The 19,773-nt window shown below is 34.2% G+C and overlaps 1 protein-coding gene across 1 annotated transcript; it reads left to right on the top strand.

The window, feature by feature from the left end:
- Positions 1-15,728: 15,728 nt before the first annotated feature.
- Positions 15,729-19,514, top strand: LOC131167842 (WAT1-related protein At3g28050-like). The gene is made up of 7 exons (XM_058126845.1): positions 15,729-16,023; positions 16,397-16,462; positions 16,566-16,679; positions 16,902-17,157; positions 17,968-18,126; positions 18,474-18,625; positions 19,031-19,514. The coding sequence occupies exons 1-7, from the start codon at positions 15,803-15,805 to the stop codon at positions 19,185-19,187; spliced, it is 1,125 nt and encodes a 374-aa protein (XP_057982828.1). The 5' UTR covers positions 15,729-15,802; the 3' UTR covers positions 19,188-19,514.
- Positions 19,515-19,773: the final 259 nt, after the last annotated feature.

Here is a 19,773-nt window from a genome sequence, read left to right as displayed (position 1 = left end):
GAGTTGTGGGACCACAACTTGTGTAGCAGGCGTACGATAAGGTTCGGCTCATCAAGGATAAAATCATTGTAGCTTAGAGATGACAGAAAAGTTATGCCAATAATCATCGCAGGAATTTAGAATTTGATATTGGTGATCATGTATTTCTAAAGATAGCTCCGTTAAAAGGGGTTATGAGGTTTGGAAGGAAAGGTAAACTTAGCCCTAAGTTTATCGGTCCGTTTGAGATTTTAGAGAAAGTGAGACCGGTTGCCTACAGGTTAGCTTTACCGCCTATGTTATCCAGGCTGCACTACGTATTCCAAGTTTCTATGTTGAGGAAATACGTCTCAAACCCTTCTCATATTATTAGTTATGGTGAGTTAGAGCTCAGAGATTCACTGGTTTATGAAAATATACGAGTGCAAATTATGGATAGAAGAGAACAGGAATTACGTAATAAGAAGATTCCTTTGGTAAAGGTTCTATAAAGGAATCATGTTATAGAAGAGGCTTCTTGGGTGCTCGAGGAACAGATCAGACAAAAGTACCCACAATTGTTCCAAGAAGTTCAGATTTAATTAGGAAATGTAAGTAAATATGTAGTATTTCTTTTGCAGGTACATGTTATAATTTACTTAGTAAGTAATATTTTAGTTTAGGGGGGGGGGGAGGGATTTTTATTTTTACTTATGTAATCTCCCAGGATTTGAAATGTAACCACGGTATTCCTCCGCCATAAGTGAGGGTGAGTAATAAAATAAGTGGACCATTTTGCCTCTAAGGGATGATGAGTTATATGAATAGTAAATTTCGAGAACGAAATTTTATAAGGAGTGGAAAATGTAATGATTCGAAGAATGATGGTATTTAAATAATAAAGAAAAGGAGAAAATGGAAACAGTAACAGAAGGAGGCAGTAGCCTTTGTCGATGAGGCAGTATAGGCTCATCAATGAAGGTGTGCCTCGTCGACAAGAAAATACTGAGAAGATGTTTTGGGTAACTCTAAATTTCGTCAACGAAGGGGAGGGTTCGTTGATGAATTGCCTCTTGACCTTGTCGACGAGATGACATGGCTCGTCGACGAAGCCCATAGTATAAATAGCTTAAAACTCAGTTTTTACGTAGAAAAATCGGCGGAAATCTCTCTCTCTCTCTCTCTCTTTGATTTTGGCTATGTCATTCGCGGGATCAACGATCTGAGGCCACCACGATGCTCCTAGGGAAGTTCTCTCCAAATCTGCCGGAGCGGATCGTTGGTGGGACTGAGTTGAAATTCATCCCTGAGTTGAGGTAAGACTTTTTATGCAAAATTTGGTCTTCCCATAGTTATAGGAAATATTATTCATGGAAAAATGCTGAAGTTTAGTTCTGGGGATTGTTGAATTTAGGGTGTTGAATGGGGAACCTTGTTGGTGCAAGACGAGTGGATTTTTAGGGGGTTTTTCCTCAGTATCAGGTAAGGGAATAAACTAAAACAATTATTTTCTATGCAAATTATATTATTATTTATCAGCAAATTTATTTTCATGAAGCATGTATAATATATATGAGAAGATTGGTAAAAATGCATATTTGAGAAAATATTGCTATTATGTTGAATGTATATATATATATATATATATATATATATATATATATATATTAGAATGAAATGTCAAAAATATGATTTTAGAATGGAATGTATGATTTATTCAGCATTGTGTGGCATGAATATTATTTTACATGAAAAAGTGTAATGTTATTGCAATTTTATGAATAAAGTATGTTTTTAGAGATTATGAAATTTTTGGCACAAGGCCGTGATTGATAGCCGGCGCAAGGTCGTATATGATATATGATTTTGGCGCAAGGCCGTATGTATATGTATGAATTTGGCGCAAGGCCACATATATGAAAGTAATCGGTGCAAGGCCGTATATATTATTTTATTATAGAAAATGCTATCAATCTAATTACGTTAAACAATATATTATCATGTATTATATGTTATCAGAACCTGAATGTTAATTTAGTTCAGTTACAGAAGCACGGTACTGTAGTTATACAGATAAGATATTATGTTTAGACTTGTACTAACCACCCTACAAGGGGGTGGGAGATGGATAGTCGATGTGGCTTTCAGTGTAGAGTTGTAGAGGTCCACTTGGTAATCCGGACCAGGGTGTGGTGGGTCCATTGTACTTACAGACATTTTTGACCTAGCAGTGGTCAGCCAGCCATTGCCAGGTCCCGCCTTTGGGCTGCACAACCCGTCATGAGGAGTAATACATAACATCAGCTAACTATACATCTTGAGTGAATTTTCGGTATTATCAATTATATTAAACATTTTATGAATTGTATGATTTATTAGAAAATACGAAAGTATATGATTATTCCAATATAATATGATGAATGTTTTCTAGCTTATGAAATGTACTGTATATATATATATATATATTATAGCATAAAATATTCATGTTGCCACACGACTGTATTTAGTTTATTTTCGCTTACTGAGAAGCGTCTCACTCCCCGAATATTAAATAATTTTCCGGAAACCCAGAAAGACTAGCTGATCGAGGCCGCTATTGAGTCTATTGAGTTACCCCGCTGGGAGGGTAAGTTTGGACTAGGATCAAAAGTTTTTTTTTTTTGGATGTGGGATCTTAGAGATATTTTTGTGTTAATTTTTGGGAGATGTATATAAACACAGTATTTTGGTTTCTATTAACTCTGGTGTTATACATTTTATGATTGTATGAATGTTGATTTATATTTACTACTTCTTAGGTTTCCACTGTGAATGTCAGATGTGTCCCCATTATCCACGGGTTCGGATTGACTTTATTATTATTTATGTTTTATTTTATGATAAGATAAGCAGGTCGTTACAGGTTAGGTCCCTAAGGTCAATCTAAGGTCGTCTGAGCAATCAATCCATATCATGCAGATGCATGCATTATTACAGACCAAAGATAAAAATTAAATGCAATACAAATAGAATAAATGTCTTCTTCTTTTGCTCTTCAAGTCTTCATGGAACAGTCAGGATGATGTGAGCTTTAAGTCCTTTCTGGTTTCCATCTTCCTCTTTGTGTGTGCATTCCGAATTATGAACTTGTTCAAAATACTAGACATACACATGAGACACTTGTGTTTGTCAATATCAAAACAGAGATCGGACTCAAAAAGCTAACAGCATGCTTTCACTATACATTTGTTTCACTCGATATGAGCCACATACTACAACACCCCGAGTGATTGGCTTCCACCCTAAACCCCTCCCAATATCTTTATAAAACTATTTCAAATTATTGCTCCCTTTTTTCTTTATCTTTTATTTACATTTACATACAATACAAATAAACTTGACAAAGTGAATCGGGTTGGATAATCCATGACTGATTATGCGGATTATCAGGTAAGAAAATTTTAATTCATATATGACTCAATTAAATAGTGGATTTATGATAGTTCAGATCGAATAATCTATCATTCTCATCCTAAGTATAGTTTTTTTTTTACTAAATGATAAACAATTTATTTCATAATATAATAACTAAAAATTTTAAAATTAAAATATAGTTAATTGTTACATTTAATAATCAATCACAAAAAATAGAATGCTATATTATCTAATAACTATGAAAAAATTTAAAATATTTAATAACCATTCACAAAATTATAATTTATTAAAAAAATTTCAAATCATGAATTTAGGAATTATGCTTGATTATGAGGATTAGGTATTTGAGCTTAAGTTGAGTGGGGAGAAAGGCAAAACTAGAGGCACATACAATAATGTGAGCGTTAGGAGTGTGTGACTAGTCATTGGCTATTTAGGCTTATGTTGGTCAGTTAATCTCTATTAAGCATGGACATATGGAATATCTATGGGCTTGGGTATTAGTTATTAATGGGTTGGCATATATCTGTCTGATAAAACCTGATATCTGCAACCAACTCATTTTTGGATAGATAAAATTTTTTTAAACCATATTCAACTCATTTAACATGCAAATTAATTACGAATCAGTTTAAAAGGCTCAGATTCTATTCAGATTAATAGATTTCTATCCATTTTCCATGTCTACATTAAAAATATAAAATTAATTCAAATTATTAAAAAATATAAAAATATGTAAATCATGTTTCTGTTTCATTAAAATCAAACACCTTTTAAAAAATTGTTGGATTTAAATGGGTAGTTGGTGGATAGACGCTAAAGTCCGTTGAAGGTGTAAGGATAGGATAATAAGAATTGTAAAGATTGTAGTAGGGAGAAAAAAGGAGCTGAAAATATTCATATTAGATTAAATAAGGGGAGATAGAGAGGAAAGACAATAAAGGGAAAATAATGTGAGAGAGAAACATAGAGATATAGAAGGCATTGGGGTAGGCTTAGCACTAGGCTAGTTGTATTATGTGTATAAATTGATTGAGAAATGTCTTACAAGATAGTTTTACACCTATTTATATTCCTTTAGAGCCAAACATATATGCATAAATTCTAAATTTACAAATTATAAACTCAAGCCATAAATCATAATCATAAATTCAATCTATTTCTAAACATTAAAAATTTTATTATAAATTAAAACTATTTAAAACCTTAAACACATAATTATTATAATTGATATTCATACTTGCCCAATACTTATACGTCTGTCACTTGATGATTTGACAATCATAGATGATCAGATGACATTTGTTGCCTAGTAATTAGGCGATCTCCGTCGCCTAGATGGCCACTTATGATCACTCTACCTCGCCTGGTGACTAGGAAATCGACGTTGCGTGATGGCCAACTGGCCATTTTAACTTAGACAACTACTTGATATTCCTAATTTTCCTAGGCAACAAATAAATGGCCTTGCCTAAACAATTTTTCCATTGTAACTTTTTGAGTTATTTCCCTAGTTGGGACTTTCATCATTCTTCAAGAGAGTGCAAAAAAAAAAAAAAAACCAATGCAAACAATACCCCATGGTTACTCCATGTAGTTGCACTTTAATGTTTAAAAACGAGTAGCTATAAAGGAGGTAAAGGAGGTGAAGAAATTCAAATTCAAAAAAGAGTAGGGGAGATAGAGAGGGAAGATAATAAGTGGAGAACGAAGTGAGAAAGAGAGAGATAAAAATAAGGATTGAAGGCATTCAAGTATGTTTAGTACTTGACTAGTTATATTATGTGTATAAATTGATTGAGAGATGTCTTACAAAATAGTTGTACCCCTATTTATGTTCCTTTGGGGGTTAAACTTATATAAATTCTAAGGTTACAAGCCATAAACTCAAGTCCTAATAATAAATTTTATCCGTTTCTAAACATTAAAAACATTATCATAAGCTAGGATCGTTTTAAACATTAAAACATAATTATTATAGTTGACATTCATATTTTCCCAATGTTTTTTTGTCTTGTCGCTTGATGACTAGGTGATCTTAGATGATTGGATAACATTTGTCGCCTGATGATTGGATGATCTCTATTGCTTGGGTAGCCATTTATGATCTCCTTGCCTCGCTTGATGATTAGGCCATCAATGTCACCTAATAATCATATGGTCATTGTTGCTTGGGCGACTACTTGGTATTCCTAGTTCGCTTAGGTAACAAGTAACTTGCCTAAATCTATTTTTTCACTGTGAGTCTTCCAACAATTTTCCTAACTAGGACTGTCACCACTCTTCAAGGAAGTGTAAAAAGGCATTGCGAACCGTTACATTTACATTTACATACATTAAAACTCTAAAATTAGTTTGAATTATTAAAAAAAATATAGAAATATTTATATCCTGCATGTGGGTATACTCATCAACTTTGAAGAAAATGTATTGTGTATTCATATTTTATTTTCTAAATATAAAAGTAAAATAAAATAACATATATTCTGTGAATGTTCAAGTTTGTTTTACAAATTAAAAAGTAACAAATTATGGGTATTTATACTTTAATTTGACTAAGGTTTGGATGGTAATTAAAAAAAGTTAATTATAATTTGAATTTCTAGGTCATTTCCAAAACCTTAAAACAATTTCATTATGTTGTGTTTTGAAACTAGAATTCAAAGTATTAAAAAAGGATTTATATTAGAATGCTAATCCTTCATGTGCTTGTTTGCTTTTGTCTTAAATTTGTTTTTACTATTACTTATTTTTTAGATTCATCTCATGATGGTTTAGTATCAAACAAGTTAAACTCTATGCGTACGTATGTACATAAAATAAATACATAATATATTGAGATACTCTTTTTTTTTTTTTAATATTCGAATGAAGTACGTATAATTAATTTTATTTATTTTATATTTTAAATTCTCCTATAGCTAGCATAGCATGGGCCCATTGTAAAGGCAAGTTGTTTGATAATGTTAAGATTTACTCTTTTCTCTTTTTCTTTTCATGGTCACGTGAATTTGGTCTACGCAAGCACATATGACTAGTTTCACACCTCCTATTCCTTTTCATATTTTTTTATTGATAGAACTTGAGACCTCTAATACATCTATAACCTTCAAACTCTAATAGAAGCACGTGAACTTAGAAACCAAAAAAGAAGAAGTTAATTTATAATAATGTTGATCGGTGGATCGAATCACAAATAGTGTTCTGAAATTGAAATTTTAAATTTATGAAAATTTGAACAAAACTAAAATATAACTTGACTTGGGAGATAATAATAATTTGATTTAATGGGGGCAAATGGGTGTAGTGATGAAACAATATTTAATGGGTCTAGTGGGATATGATAATGATGCATCCTTGTGGAAACATAAATAAAGGAATACTTTTTTTCAAATTTCAACTTCTTTGTAGGCCATGCTACAAGAAGTGACATGCAATATATGAATTTCTTGCTACACAAACCACAAACATGACAACACAACTTCATTAAAATACAATTAGGAGGAAATTTCCTGCCAGGCAGAAAATGCTTGCAAAGATTAATGTAGGGTTTGTGATTATGCACCATAATCAAGACTCAAGGCCAAGTCTTAATTAAATTTTTTTTATAAATTACAGTTGGGATGAAAATAAGTGAGAAACGTGTTGAGAGTACTATATAATAATATGAATATGACATCAATAGTATGATTATCGTACAAACTAAAATTAATTTACAAAATTATTTTGTGTTATATTATTTCTTTTAATCATAATGAGTCATAGAGTGAAAAAGAGTTAAGTTTCAAAACTTAATACTGTTTTTAGCTCTATACTGCTTTGCAAATAGAATGACTGAGCATAAATCCTAATATCACGAATATCCTTCGACTGTTATCTCTTAAACTTCTTAGAGTTCGTTAATTTTTCTATGTATTCATAATCCTCTTGACCTTTCTTGTTGTAATCAGCTAGTTTTGTATTTTTCTCAAAAAAATATTGGCTTTATTGTGACTTTGTTGGCTCTCTAAGTCCGATTCCATTTTGACAATTACAAATCATGTTATTTCTTACCTGTGCACTGAGCTTATGAACATGGTTAATTCTTAGCACGCATGGTTGGTAAGGACGCAAGGATGCCATAAGGAACACAAAAATCATATCACATTGTTGACCTAACAAGGTCTTTCAATTGGTTTTGGTGATAACAAATAAAAGATGATTTAACTTGAAAAGGTTGAGTTTTGCTGTTTTAGGAAATATGGATTAAGTGTGGTTCAAAGTAAACTTCAAATATAGCTCAAGTATGGTGTAAGAGAAGATCAAGTATAAATCAAGTATGAAGACAATTTTTCAATGATCCAAAGAGAGTCTAACATATTTGAAGCTCAAGAAAATTATTCAAAGAATCTCAAGAGCAATGAGAACTCAAGCATGATGGCTTAGGAAACATATTTGTAAGTATTTCAAAAGTTAAAATATCATTTGAAATATGTTTTGAAACTTTTTCAAGAGTTTATAAAGATTTAAAGACCTATTGAATTAAGTTTTATGAAGATAATAAGAGAGCAAATTAGTTTTTAAGAGAAAAATATTTATAAAACAGGATTTTTAAAGGCTAAGATGACTGAACTTTTCAGTTCAGATGACTAAAGTAGAGACTTCAGATGACTGAACTTTAAGTTCAGACATCTGAAGAATTACTTCAGACGTATGAAGATTAAGTGCAGACGTCTGAAGAATTAATGGAACAAGACAGAAAGTTGCAGTAGTAGTTCAGACGTCTGAACTTGTGATTTCAGACATCTGAACCCAAACTTCAGACGTCTAAACCCAGACTTCAGACATCTGACCCTGTATTTAGTTCTGTTTTAAAGGGGATTCAAGAACTTCAGACGTTTGACCTCGAATCCTCAAACGTCTGAACACTATTCAACGGGCAAAAATTTTAAAACTCTGATTTTTTTAAATTATAGCCATTTGAACCCCAAATTTTCTAATAACTTAGGAAACTCTTGCAACAAGGAAACCTACTTGGAAGCCTATAAATACATGGTTCTTGTGAATCAAAAAATTATCGCAAGCATTGAAATTCTCTCAAAGCTCTCTTGCTCTCAAAATTTCTTTTGATCAATCTCTTGCAAAGCTGAAAGTACTGTTATTCTGATATTTTTGTTCATCAAATCCTATAGAATTACTGATTTCTCGTATGGAGAAAAGGATTTTGGTGAATTCTTTGAAAAGTTTCAAAAGTTTATTTCATTCTTGATATTTTATCTTTTGAAGTACATAGTTTTGTTTTGTACTAATCTACTCTTTGTGTGAGCTTCTTTTGTACACCATATTTTGATATTTCTCTTGTAAATTTTGGACGATTCTAGGCTGTTGGAACGTTGACCAAACAAGGACATATTGTTTGGAGAAGGCGAGCTCTGGCCTTGATCAAAGGAGTGGTTGTAAACAGGCGTTGTTCTACCCTGTAACGGAACTATTATAGTGGAACCCTTCGGTGTTTTGCCAAGGGCGAGGACATAGGCTGTGTTGAAGCCAAACCTCGTAAAAAATCTTGTGTCTTTCTCTCTATTTTACATACTATACTTGCTGTGTTGTATGATTTAAAAGTGCAGATCACAGGTTCTAAAGAGAAAGAAACAAAGACTCTTGGTATTTAGAAAGTATGTTTCGATTAACCATTTGTGGAAACCCAAAAGGGAGTACGTTGGTTAATCTGCGGAAATCTTGATCAAGAGAAGCGCATACTAAAAGCTTATTCAAAAAAGGTGATAAACATTCATAGGGAAATCAACAAAAGCAAAATTATTCTTGATTGAGTGATTGAATTATTTTAGCTTTATTGATTGTCTTGTTCATTTAAATTATAAGTATTCTAAAGTGTGATTATCAATTATCTGTTGTGCTTTCTTTAGTATCTTAAGAAAAAGATTAAAAATTATCAAAATTAAAAGATTCCAATTCACCCCCCCTCTTGGGAAGCTATTCCTAATTTCACACATGATTGGAACCTGAAGAGCAAAGGGGAAGAAGACAAATTGTCTTTATTGTAGTTGCAATTCAATTTTTGGTCTGTAATATTTATGGTCTGTAATATATGCATTGCATGCATGATGTGATGAATAAGTTCAAAAGACCATAAAATGACCATAAGAATCCCTTAAGCTACAAATCACATACTTATAATAACAGGGATAAAACTTATTAGATCAAACAAGCATTACCTCATTTCTTTTAGTGTCTCGGTCGACCGACCTTTTGGTGTTATAAATGCCTCGACTGACCGTCCAGAACAAAAGTCAATATGTTGACCAAGCCTCAACTGACCAAATCATGAGTGTTTAAAAGACGTCGATCGACCGACCCCTCTGACAGCCCCAAAGTCAAAATGTTGACCACAACTCAGTCAACTAACCCAACTTTGAACTGAGCTTCTATGTCGACCAACCTTCATACTACCTTCCTCAGCCGACCGGCTTGTAAGTTCAAAATGACCACGGTCGACCGAACTTCAAGCCCAGAAAACCGAACCTAAGCTTCGTTGTTCCGAACCTACTAAGGTTCATTGGCTCGGCCGGCCGGTCACTATCCCATGGTCGACCGAACCTCTCGGGTTGCCGAGTTTTTACCTTGGTAATCAGGGGTTAATTTTTAATTAAACATGGTTAAACTTTTTCTAAAATTCCTTTTATATCCCCAACAGTTATATTTTATTGAAAAACTATATATACCCTTTCATTTGGTCAAATTAGGGTGATTAGCTATCTTAATAAGCGAAAATTCTCTGAAATTATTTGTGCAAATTTTCATACTCTCATTCATACAAGCTTACATTCATACTCTTACTCATTCTTTTTGCTAAATCCCTTAGGTAAGAGTGTTTTAAGATCATCTATCTCATTTGCAAAGGCTTACACTCTCATTGCATATTCTTGTTTGATATTGATTTTATTGAGAGTAAGCTAGAGTTTTCCCTTATGATTTAATTCATAAGTCTCTTTTGGGAAGACTCTTTTGGGCTTGTGAATCTTTGCATACTTATTGCATGATTCAAGAGCTTGTATTGTGCTTTTAGAAAAATATTTTTTAACAAGCTAAAAATCTGAATATCTCTTATACTTGATACTTAAAAATTATTTTTGAGATATGTGCTTGTGCTTTTCAGATCTTTGAGTTTACAACTTGTGATTGGTATATATATATATCTTTACTCAAAAATTCATTCATAACACTCTCACATATTGATTGTTATATTTGCATTATCTTGAGAGTAGTCATATATATTTCATTGAGCTTATAATTCTTATTATACTGAAGTGCAATTGATTATATTTGTACATATCAGCTTATTAGAGAAGCACACATATTGTACACAAAATTATTTGATTGTCTGTTGTAATCCAGGCATGGCCTGAGGTGGGTCTTCTTCGCTCCTTTAAGGAGAGGTTGTAAAGGTTGGGGTTAACCCTACAAGTTTGATTTGGGGTATTCCTTGCCTAGTAAAGAGAGACTTTGTAATTGGTGTCACTCCACCTGCAAGTGAGCTTTAGTAGAATCCTCGGGTTTGTGAGTTAGAGGCGGGGATGTAGGCACAGTTGTCGAACCTCGATAACACATCTAGTGTCATCTTTACTTTATTTGCTTTACTGTATTGTGCATCCTTGATTAAATTTATTTGGAGCATATTATTTGTGAATTCATTTTTTTTTTTATTTCATACGAGCATTAGATTGACTCTAAGGTTGTGAAATACTGCTTGCTAGAATATCTGACCTAGAATTTTAAAAATCTCCAATTCACTCTCCTCTTGGGATTACACTAAAAACGACATTTGGTACCTAGTTGCTTAAACTTAAATGTTTTTCTGCAAAAAAGAACACAATAGCTCATGCTAGTGTAACCCCATTTGCCGAGGGACACTCCTCCACACGTCCTCTTATTTTCTGTGGTATGAACTATACATTCTGGAAACAAAGGAAGCAAATTTACCTTCAAAATATTGATTGGAAGGTGTGGAGAGTGGTATCTAGAAGAAATTATGTCCCTGTTAACTAGAGTGTACCTAAAACGGAAGATGAATACACTGATGATGACATGAAAGCTGTTAATGTTAATGCAACTGCCATTAATGTTTTGTACTGTGCTCTTGATGTCAATGAGTTTAATAGAGTCATGGCATGCACCACTGGCAAGGAAATATGAGACAAATTAGAAGCTACTTATGAGGACACTAAAGATATAAAGGACAGTAGGATTGACATGTTAAATAGTGAGTATGAGGCCTTTAGGATAAACTCTAGAGAATATATACAGAGCATGTACACTCATTTTACGCACATCACTAACTCACTACATGCACTTGGCAAAACCTATCCCACATATGAGATGATTAGAAAAGTTCTTAGGGGACTTCAACAGTCTAGAAAGCAAAGGCTACTACTATAGCCGAGGGTAGAGACTTAAAAGCAATGACTCTAGATGAACTAATAAGTTCACTCATAACATACGAGATGGCTATTAATGAGAGATTGAATGAGCATAATAGAGTAAGGACAGTAATTGCTTTAAAAACATCCACTAATAGTTCTAGTGAATACAGTGAACCAGAGTCAGGAGAGGATATGTGTTGGAAATGGTGTATTCCCAAGAAGGGGGTGAATTGTGTATTTAAAACTTCTACCTAGGTTTAATCCAATTCGCAATCAGTATTTCGCAAACTAGGGTCAATCTATGCAAATACCAATTACTCACAAAAAAAAAAAAAAAAACTGAGTAGAAGTTATAACAGTTATAGCACACTCAGAGCTTTCCAAACATTCACAATAATAAAAGTATAAAAATTCAAGTGCAAAATTTAAATAGTGCAAGGAAAGATAAAGCACAACACAAGAAATGATATCGGGGTTTGGCTAATACTGCCTACATCCCTGCCTCAAGCTAACAAGCAAAAGGATTCCACTAAATGCTCTCTTATGGGTGGAGCGACACTAATTACAATACGCTTTCCTTATTGGGTAAGGGAATACCCCAGGTCAGATTCACAGGACTGGCCTATACCTTTATAGTCATACCTTGGAAAGGTGCTCCTGGTTTTCTTAACCGAGTCTAAACCATCAGGTGCACGTTATAGGCCAGTACAATCCTTTTCCGACCACACGTTGGGAAACAACATAGATATGAATTTTGTGTACAAAGAGATGCTTCTAATACAAGAAGATGTGTACACTAATAATCACAAATACACACGCGTATGATATGACATGAAGTTGAAGTGAGTATGTATGATATCTCTAAAAATGATTTTGTAATTTTTGAAAATGATGTATATGATTATGCACTTCAAAGATTCAAACCCTGATAAAAGTTTCCTCCCAACAATATTTATCAATAAAAAATTATAGGAGAACTAAAGGTTATAGCGTTCAAGTGATTTTTGCAAGATAAATATTTATCAATGAAAGCACAAATGCAAGTAGACAATATAAGCACAATGATATATGAATGAAAAATATGTGCTCAAGTCTTTCAAAATAGCCTATAAAAATTTTCTTCCCAGAAATGATATTCAAATATTTTAACTCAAGGGAAGCTAGAGTTTTTTCTCAAAATAATTTTTGCAATAAAACACAATGAGCTTTTGGAGTCTTACAACGACTATGCTAAGATTCCCAAGCTATAATAAGTTTTCCCTCAAAAATATTTATCAATAAAAATATATGAGGGAAACTTTCAAGTTAACTCTCAAGAAATATTTTCAAACAAAACAAGTGAGAGTAAAAGCTTTTCAAAAGTGAATGCCCAAAAATATATGTTCTCCAAAAGAAAATTTTGAAATAAATAAGTGTAGGAGAGTGTAAAAATGAATAAGAATCAAAAATATTTTGGGAGGAATTTTCTCACGAATCTCATATTTAAAAATAGAGTAATGAGGGGGTATATATAGACTTTGGAAGATTTTTTACCGTTAGGGACATATTAGGTATTTTAGAAATAACTTAATAAAAATTTTACCCTAATTAGCGTAGTAAAAATGGCCTGACCCGAGAGGTTTGGTCAATCGAGGATAAGGGTCGGTCGGTCGAGTCAGGGCGATTTCTAAACCTTCGTAGGTTCAATTGACTATGGGTAAGGTTCGATTTGCCGGGCTTTGAAGTTCAGTCGACAATGATAAATTTGAACTAAATGGCCAGCGGCCGAGGGTGGTAGGAAAGGTCAACTTTTAGGTTCGGTTGACCGTGAAAGCTGTGTTCAAATTTGGTCGGTCACCGAGTTTTGGTCAACTCTTTGACTTCGGGCAGACAGTGGTTCGGTCGACCGTTGTATACTCAAGGGTGGTCAGTCGACCGAGGACATTTCAATCTACAATTTTTCCCTTAATTTGACCCAAAAATCCAACGTCGGTTGACTGAAGTCGTGTCTATGGTCTTTTGATTTTCCTACAGTCCGTCTTCGGTCATTTTGAGCTTTCAATCACATCATGTATGCAGTGCATTATTATAGACCATAATTAAAAAACAAGAATGCATTTACAATAAAATTAAATGTCTTCAATCTTCTTACTCGCATGTCTTCATGGAATGCGCCGAATACATAATCTTCTTACTCGCGTGTATTGTTATATTGTTTTTGTCATAGCGAATATTCTTATAGTGTACCTTGTTATATTGTTACATGGTATATATGAGTATACTGTCATATTAAGTACATTGTTATTTGTAGTATTATTAGATTATATGTTTATATTAAGAATATGATTATATTTTAATATCATGTCATTTCTAGTATTTCATTCTATATTAAAATATAACCATATTCTATGATAATAAGGGTAAGATGCATAACGTAATAGATACAACCTAAGCATGGATATTAGACCTATCTACATATACAATGAAAACCCAAACATTAGAATAAACCAAAACAAGAAAATAAACAAAATAGGAAAGAGAAAGAAAGAAAAAGTAATACGTGCACGCGTGTGAGTGTGTGTAAGTGCGTGCATGTGGCCGGCATGCAGAGAAGCTCACCGGAGGGTTGCTGCCAAAGTTGGAAGAACCGGCTGCCGGAGTTGATGGGCAGAAAATCAGTGATGGCAACGGCGAGCTTGAGATGCTACCGTGTAGAGCCGCCGGAGTGATGCCAGCTGTGGGCGCTGCGAGAGCTGGTGTGACGATGCCGGAGCTGGTGCGACGACGCCAGGCGTAGAGCAGAGGCTATGTTTGGCTACTCTGTGACGACTATGTTGTGTTCTGAAGGTGTGGTGACTGTTGCCAGCGATTTCCTGTGCGTGAGGTGAGGGTGGTCGTGGCTGAGTCGCCGGAGAAAATGGAGAGAAAGGTTGTGCATGAGGGAGAAGCAGCAGTAGTGCTGCGTGGATTAGAGAGAAAGGAAACGAGAGAGAGAGAGAGAGAGAGAGAGAGAGAGAGAGAGAGAGAGAGAGAGATGGAGGAGAGGATAGGGTTGTCGTCCTCTCGGTGATCGAGTTGGGTGGAAGGAGGGCTGTGCGGGGAGAGCTGGGTGTTGGTCGGGGGGCTGGTTTGAAGGAGATGGCAGTGAGAGAGAGAGAGAGAGGGAGAGAGGGAGGTAGGGGAGGAGGCCCTATTGCAGGGAGGTCGGGGTCTCTTTTATAATCTTCAAAAACCCATTGCCTCCCCCTCAACCCTAGCCGCATGCCTTGTTCCTGCTCGCGGTTTAAAGCAGCCCATCGCATGCACATTTCAATTGGGTCCAGCCCCTTTTCATTGCTCCAATGCAATTTCCTTTGGCCCAATTTTATCATTAAAATAAAAGAGAAGCCCGGTTAAAATGAACTTAACTCCCAAAAAATAAAAACAACTCAATTAAAAAAATAAAAGAAAAACTCAAGTTAATTTTTTAAATAAAATACCTCAATTTTAATCTTTAAAGAACTCATTAAAAGATTCAATTTTAAAAATAAAAGGACTCGATTTTGAAAATATCTGAATCTTAATTTAAAAATATCGACACTCAAAAATAAATAACCGGGACTTAAAAATAACTGGGACTTAGTTTAAAAACAAATGAGGCTCAATTTAAAATAAAAGACACTCGGGACCCAAATTTTAAAATAAACGAGATTCAAAACTAATCGGGACTTCACTTCAACAATAACCGGAACTCAATTTTAATATAATTGGGACTCAAGGACTCATGACTTAATTAGAATTTTCAAAAGGATTATCGATATAAAGTTGACTCTTATTTGATTATGATGTAGGCTCCATCTGTCTTTTTATTTTTACGATATTCCTTTTAATTTGTTATTGATTCTTATGACTTATGACCCATGAGAGCAATTATTAATTATTAATTATTAATTATTAATTTCGTCCACCAAACGTTTCTATGGGCAAGGATACATGCCCATGGACTAGTGTGAGTTAGAGAGAGAGAGAGAGGGAGAGGGAGAGAGAGGGCGATGGAGGGGGTGCAGGGGAGGAGGTGGTGGGGGCGGCAGTGTTGGGGTTCCGGCGACGTGCTGCCGTTAACGGGGATGGTGGGGATGCAGTGCATCACGGTGGGGCTGAGCACGCTGTTCAAGGCGGCGACTTCCAGAGGGATGAGCTACTACGTCTACACTGTCTACATCTCTGCTATTGCCCTTCTTCTCCTCCTCCCCTCCCCCTTCTTCTCCCACAGGTACCCTCACTTAAAATTCTTCTTTCTTCATCTTACACTTCCCCATATTATATAAATATTACACACTGTATCCTCTCTTTATTCTGCCTCTAATTTACCTTTTTGGAGTTGAAATTTTGATTTTTGATTTGTATTAATTGAGATAAAATATCATATAAAATTGTATCGAATTTTAGTAAAATTTATACAAATTCAAATGGGAAGTCTGAAATTTATGCTACAAAATATATATATATTTATAAGAGCCTGAGATTTTAGGATGAATTATTTCCATGGTTTTCACATACTAGAAGAAAATTATATTGCAACAGAAAAGAGAAGGACCATTAAAACAAAGAAGCACTAGTTAACAATTTCTCCCTTATTTTTCCAGGAACAGAGGACTACCTTCCCTTAACTTCTCTGTGCTCTGTAAAATGGGCCTCCTTGGACTAGTTGGGTACATAAAATTTAAGCCTCTTGTCAAAAATTCAAAAGGATTTCATCTTCTCATTGTGTTTTCTCTGATTAATTTTTAGTCATTAATTGGATTTTTGGGACAGCTACACTTCACAGATAATGGGATACAAAGGCATCAACTACAGTTCTCCGACTCTCTCCTCTGCCATCAGCAACCTCCTCCCTGCTTTCACCTTCATCTTTGCCCTGCTTTTCAGGTTCATCTCTCCCCTTCTATTTCTCTCTTTCTACTGCATTTTGTTTTCAGACCTCGAAATTATGTTTACTTCTGCAAACATAAATTTCGAGACTCAAATTTATATTCGTGCAAATTTAAATTTTACAGGTTATTTGAATTCACATAAATCTAAAAGGATTTGGAACTTTAAACTTTCAAACCCCTGTCTCTCTCTGTTTCTCGTTTTGGTTTCCCTAAAAAGAATGGAGAAGGTGGATCTTAGTAGGCCAAGCAGCCAGGCAAAGGTGCTGGGCACCATAGTATCCATAGCTGGAGCATCTGTGGTGACATTCTATAAGGGCCCACCAATCATTGTAGCCCCATCACAGCCGTCCAGTTCAGGACTCCTCCATCTGCAGCACTTGAATTCATCATCATCATCACAATCCAATTGGTTGCTGGGCAGTCTTTTCCTTACCGCTGAATTCTTGCTTATCCCACTCTGTTACATTATTCAGGTACATTCATTAGTATTTTGTTAAATAAATAAAATGTATATTCCAGAATAATGAAAAGTTATACATACAAGTGACAGCATTTATATTAATACATGTAATCATTAATGTAATTTTATTGTATATTCAATTTCGCTCTGTCCTATATGTGATTATTGTGAGGCTAAAAGGGAGTTGCTTTCTCCTTACTCTGCCTCTACATCAAATTTGAATCACAATTAATATCAACACACAGTCAAATTTAAATCACATTCAATAAAACATTTTATTTGCCTTCCGTGCAGATGAAATTTTAATAGATTTTTATGTTCGTGTAAACAAATTTGATGGAATTTAATTAAGTATATAAACATATTTATATGGGTATGCTTATAACAACTCATGTTTAACTTTATTAGGCAAAGTTATTATTACAAAATGTCTTTTTTCAGAAATAAATTTGCCTTAATACAAAATACGATGTATGTATGCATATATATATATTTTAATTTTTTTGTTCTTTTTTCATCTTGGATCTAATAACACGATACCTATTTCTAAATTAATATATTTTATATAATTTTTAATTCACCTCCTTTGCCTTATACGGCTCTATTATATAAATAAATAGTTCTCTGATTAAAACGCAAGCTTCTGTCTATTATTATTTATTGAGTACAAAATTCACATTAGGATTGAATAAATATAAAATACCCATCAGAGTAACATATTAAAAGATCAGATTAAGATGGACTATGACTTCATCCTAATCCATTCTATTCAGTCCTCCTGCTGCATGTGTCAAACTTGTTAACATTATATGATGAATTTCAGGCACAAGTTATGAAGGAGTACCCATCAGAGCTAACAGTGGTTTTCTTCTACAACTTGGAGGCTACCGTCTTGGGTGGAATAGTAGCCTTGATTGCTGAAGAAAATTGGAGTGCATGGAGAGTTGGACCCAATATTTCATTGCTCTCCATACTCTGCTCGGTAATTATTAATTAAGAGACTAACTATTATGCACTAATAACCTACACAGAGTATATGAAATGTGGAGAAATTCAATCTTGCTCCCCTTAATTTAGATGGAATACCAACTGGAGATGGATTTTTCGAAATGTTGATGAACACTACCAACCTACACAGATTCATAGAGAACATGAAATGGGGTGATGTTCAATATTTGGAGATACCCATTTTGTAAAGCGAACGGAGATGGATTCTTCGGAATGCTAATCATTTTTTCAGATGAAATGCAAATATTGATCGAGTTGAATAGCCAAGTTTGAATGTGGGTATGTAAATATCAATTAATAACGTAATTTTGGGATGTGTAGGGTATTGTTGGGTCGTTCATGAACAATGTGGTTCACACATGGGCTCTGCGGTTGAAGGGGCCAGTTTACGTAGCAATGTTCAAGCCATTGAATATTGTAATAGCTGCTGCAATGGGTGTCATCTTCCTTGGTGACCTTCTCCATCTTGGATGGTATGCTTGTGCTTCTCTCTCTCTCTCTCTCTCTCTCTCTCTCTCTCTCTTACACACACACACACACACTCACATAACCCTAGGTTTGGTCTATGTTTTTAGAGGTCTTGAACCAAAGGTTGACCTATTAGCAGATGGGATGCTGCTAATAGGTCTTGGATTCAATTTTGCACGAATATTAATTCTTGATTTATCAAGAAAGAGTTGTGTGATCAGTCATATCCCCTCTCGATTTGGTGTCATGTGAGAGGATTTGAAGGATTCATCTAGATTAAAATTTTGAGTGACAAAAAAAAAAGACAGAAATTAATTATTCTACTTAGCGGCCATATGAGTTTGCTGTTTTAATTACATTTTCAAATTTCCATGGCTCTCATTTTCTTTTTTGTGGGCTGTTTTTGACAGTGTTATTGGAGCAACGATGATAGCCGTAGGCTTTTATGCTGTAATGTGGGGGAAAGCAGAGGAAGAGATGAGCCATGAGGGCTGTGAGGTTGGAAGCTTGAGACCTCAAATGCATACTCAAAAGACGCCTCTCTTGCCCAAGTCACAAGAGAAATAGTATAATAAGGTCGAACAAATATAAAGCAAATGCAACCAATTCTTAGAGTCAAGTCTTAAATTTTTATCCTGTTAGATGATTAATGACTGATGCTTGAAGACTTGAAAAGGATCAAGCAAGGTTGAGGAATCATCTCTTCATCCTCTATAAATTTATAATTAGAAGAGTTTATAATTAGAAGAAGAGACATGGAGGAATTGTCGATAATGTAATTTGATTGATCAGGGAAAATGATGAGCAATTATTTGGTGCTCAACTAATAAGGTAAAGTGTTAAAAATAACATATTAATGTGAAATTGTATGGGCAATGCAAGCTTTAACATGAATTTAATTTGTTATGTGCACTTGAATTCGTGTGAATCATTCTATTGAGTTTTACTTAAATCTACACAAATTTAAATTCAAACCCTAAAATCTACGCTCTCAAATACAATTTATGCTCATTCTTCATATTTCTTTTTAACAAATTAAGGTTACAATTCTCATCTTTTAAAAAACTCTCATGTTTGTTAAATACTAACATGAGCATTGTGTTTAACTCAACACACAATGTATCAAATGGTATGATTCTATTATAGCATATAA

Source organism: Malania oleifera, chromosome 11 (assembly GCF_029873635.1).
Source record: "Malania oleifera isolate guangnan ecotype guangnan chromosome 11, ASM2987363v1, whole genome shotgun sequence".
NCBI classification, from domain to species: Eukaryota; Viridiplantae; Streptophyta; class Magnoliopsida; order Santalales; family Ximeniaceae; genus Malania; species Malania oleifera.
This window is presented reverse-complemented; position numbering and strand designations above follow the sequence as displayed.

What these genes read in the sequence shown, in the direction of transcription:
- LOC131167842 (XM_058126845.1), top strand. Translation starts at nt 15,803, where the DNA reads ATGGAGGGGGTGCAGGGGAGGAGGTGGTGGGGGCGGCAGTGTTGGGGT. An exon ending in CACTCTGTTACATTATTCAG is followed by an intron (nt 17,158 to 17,967) that starts GTACATTCATTA and finishes GATGAATTTCAG; the next exon opens with GCACAAGTTATGAAGGAGTA. An exon ending in GACCTTCTCCATCTTGGATG is followed by an intron (nt 18,626 to 19,030) that starts GTATGCTTGTGC and finishes TGTTTTTGACAG; the next exon opens with TGTTATTGGAGCAACGATGA.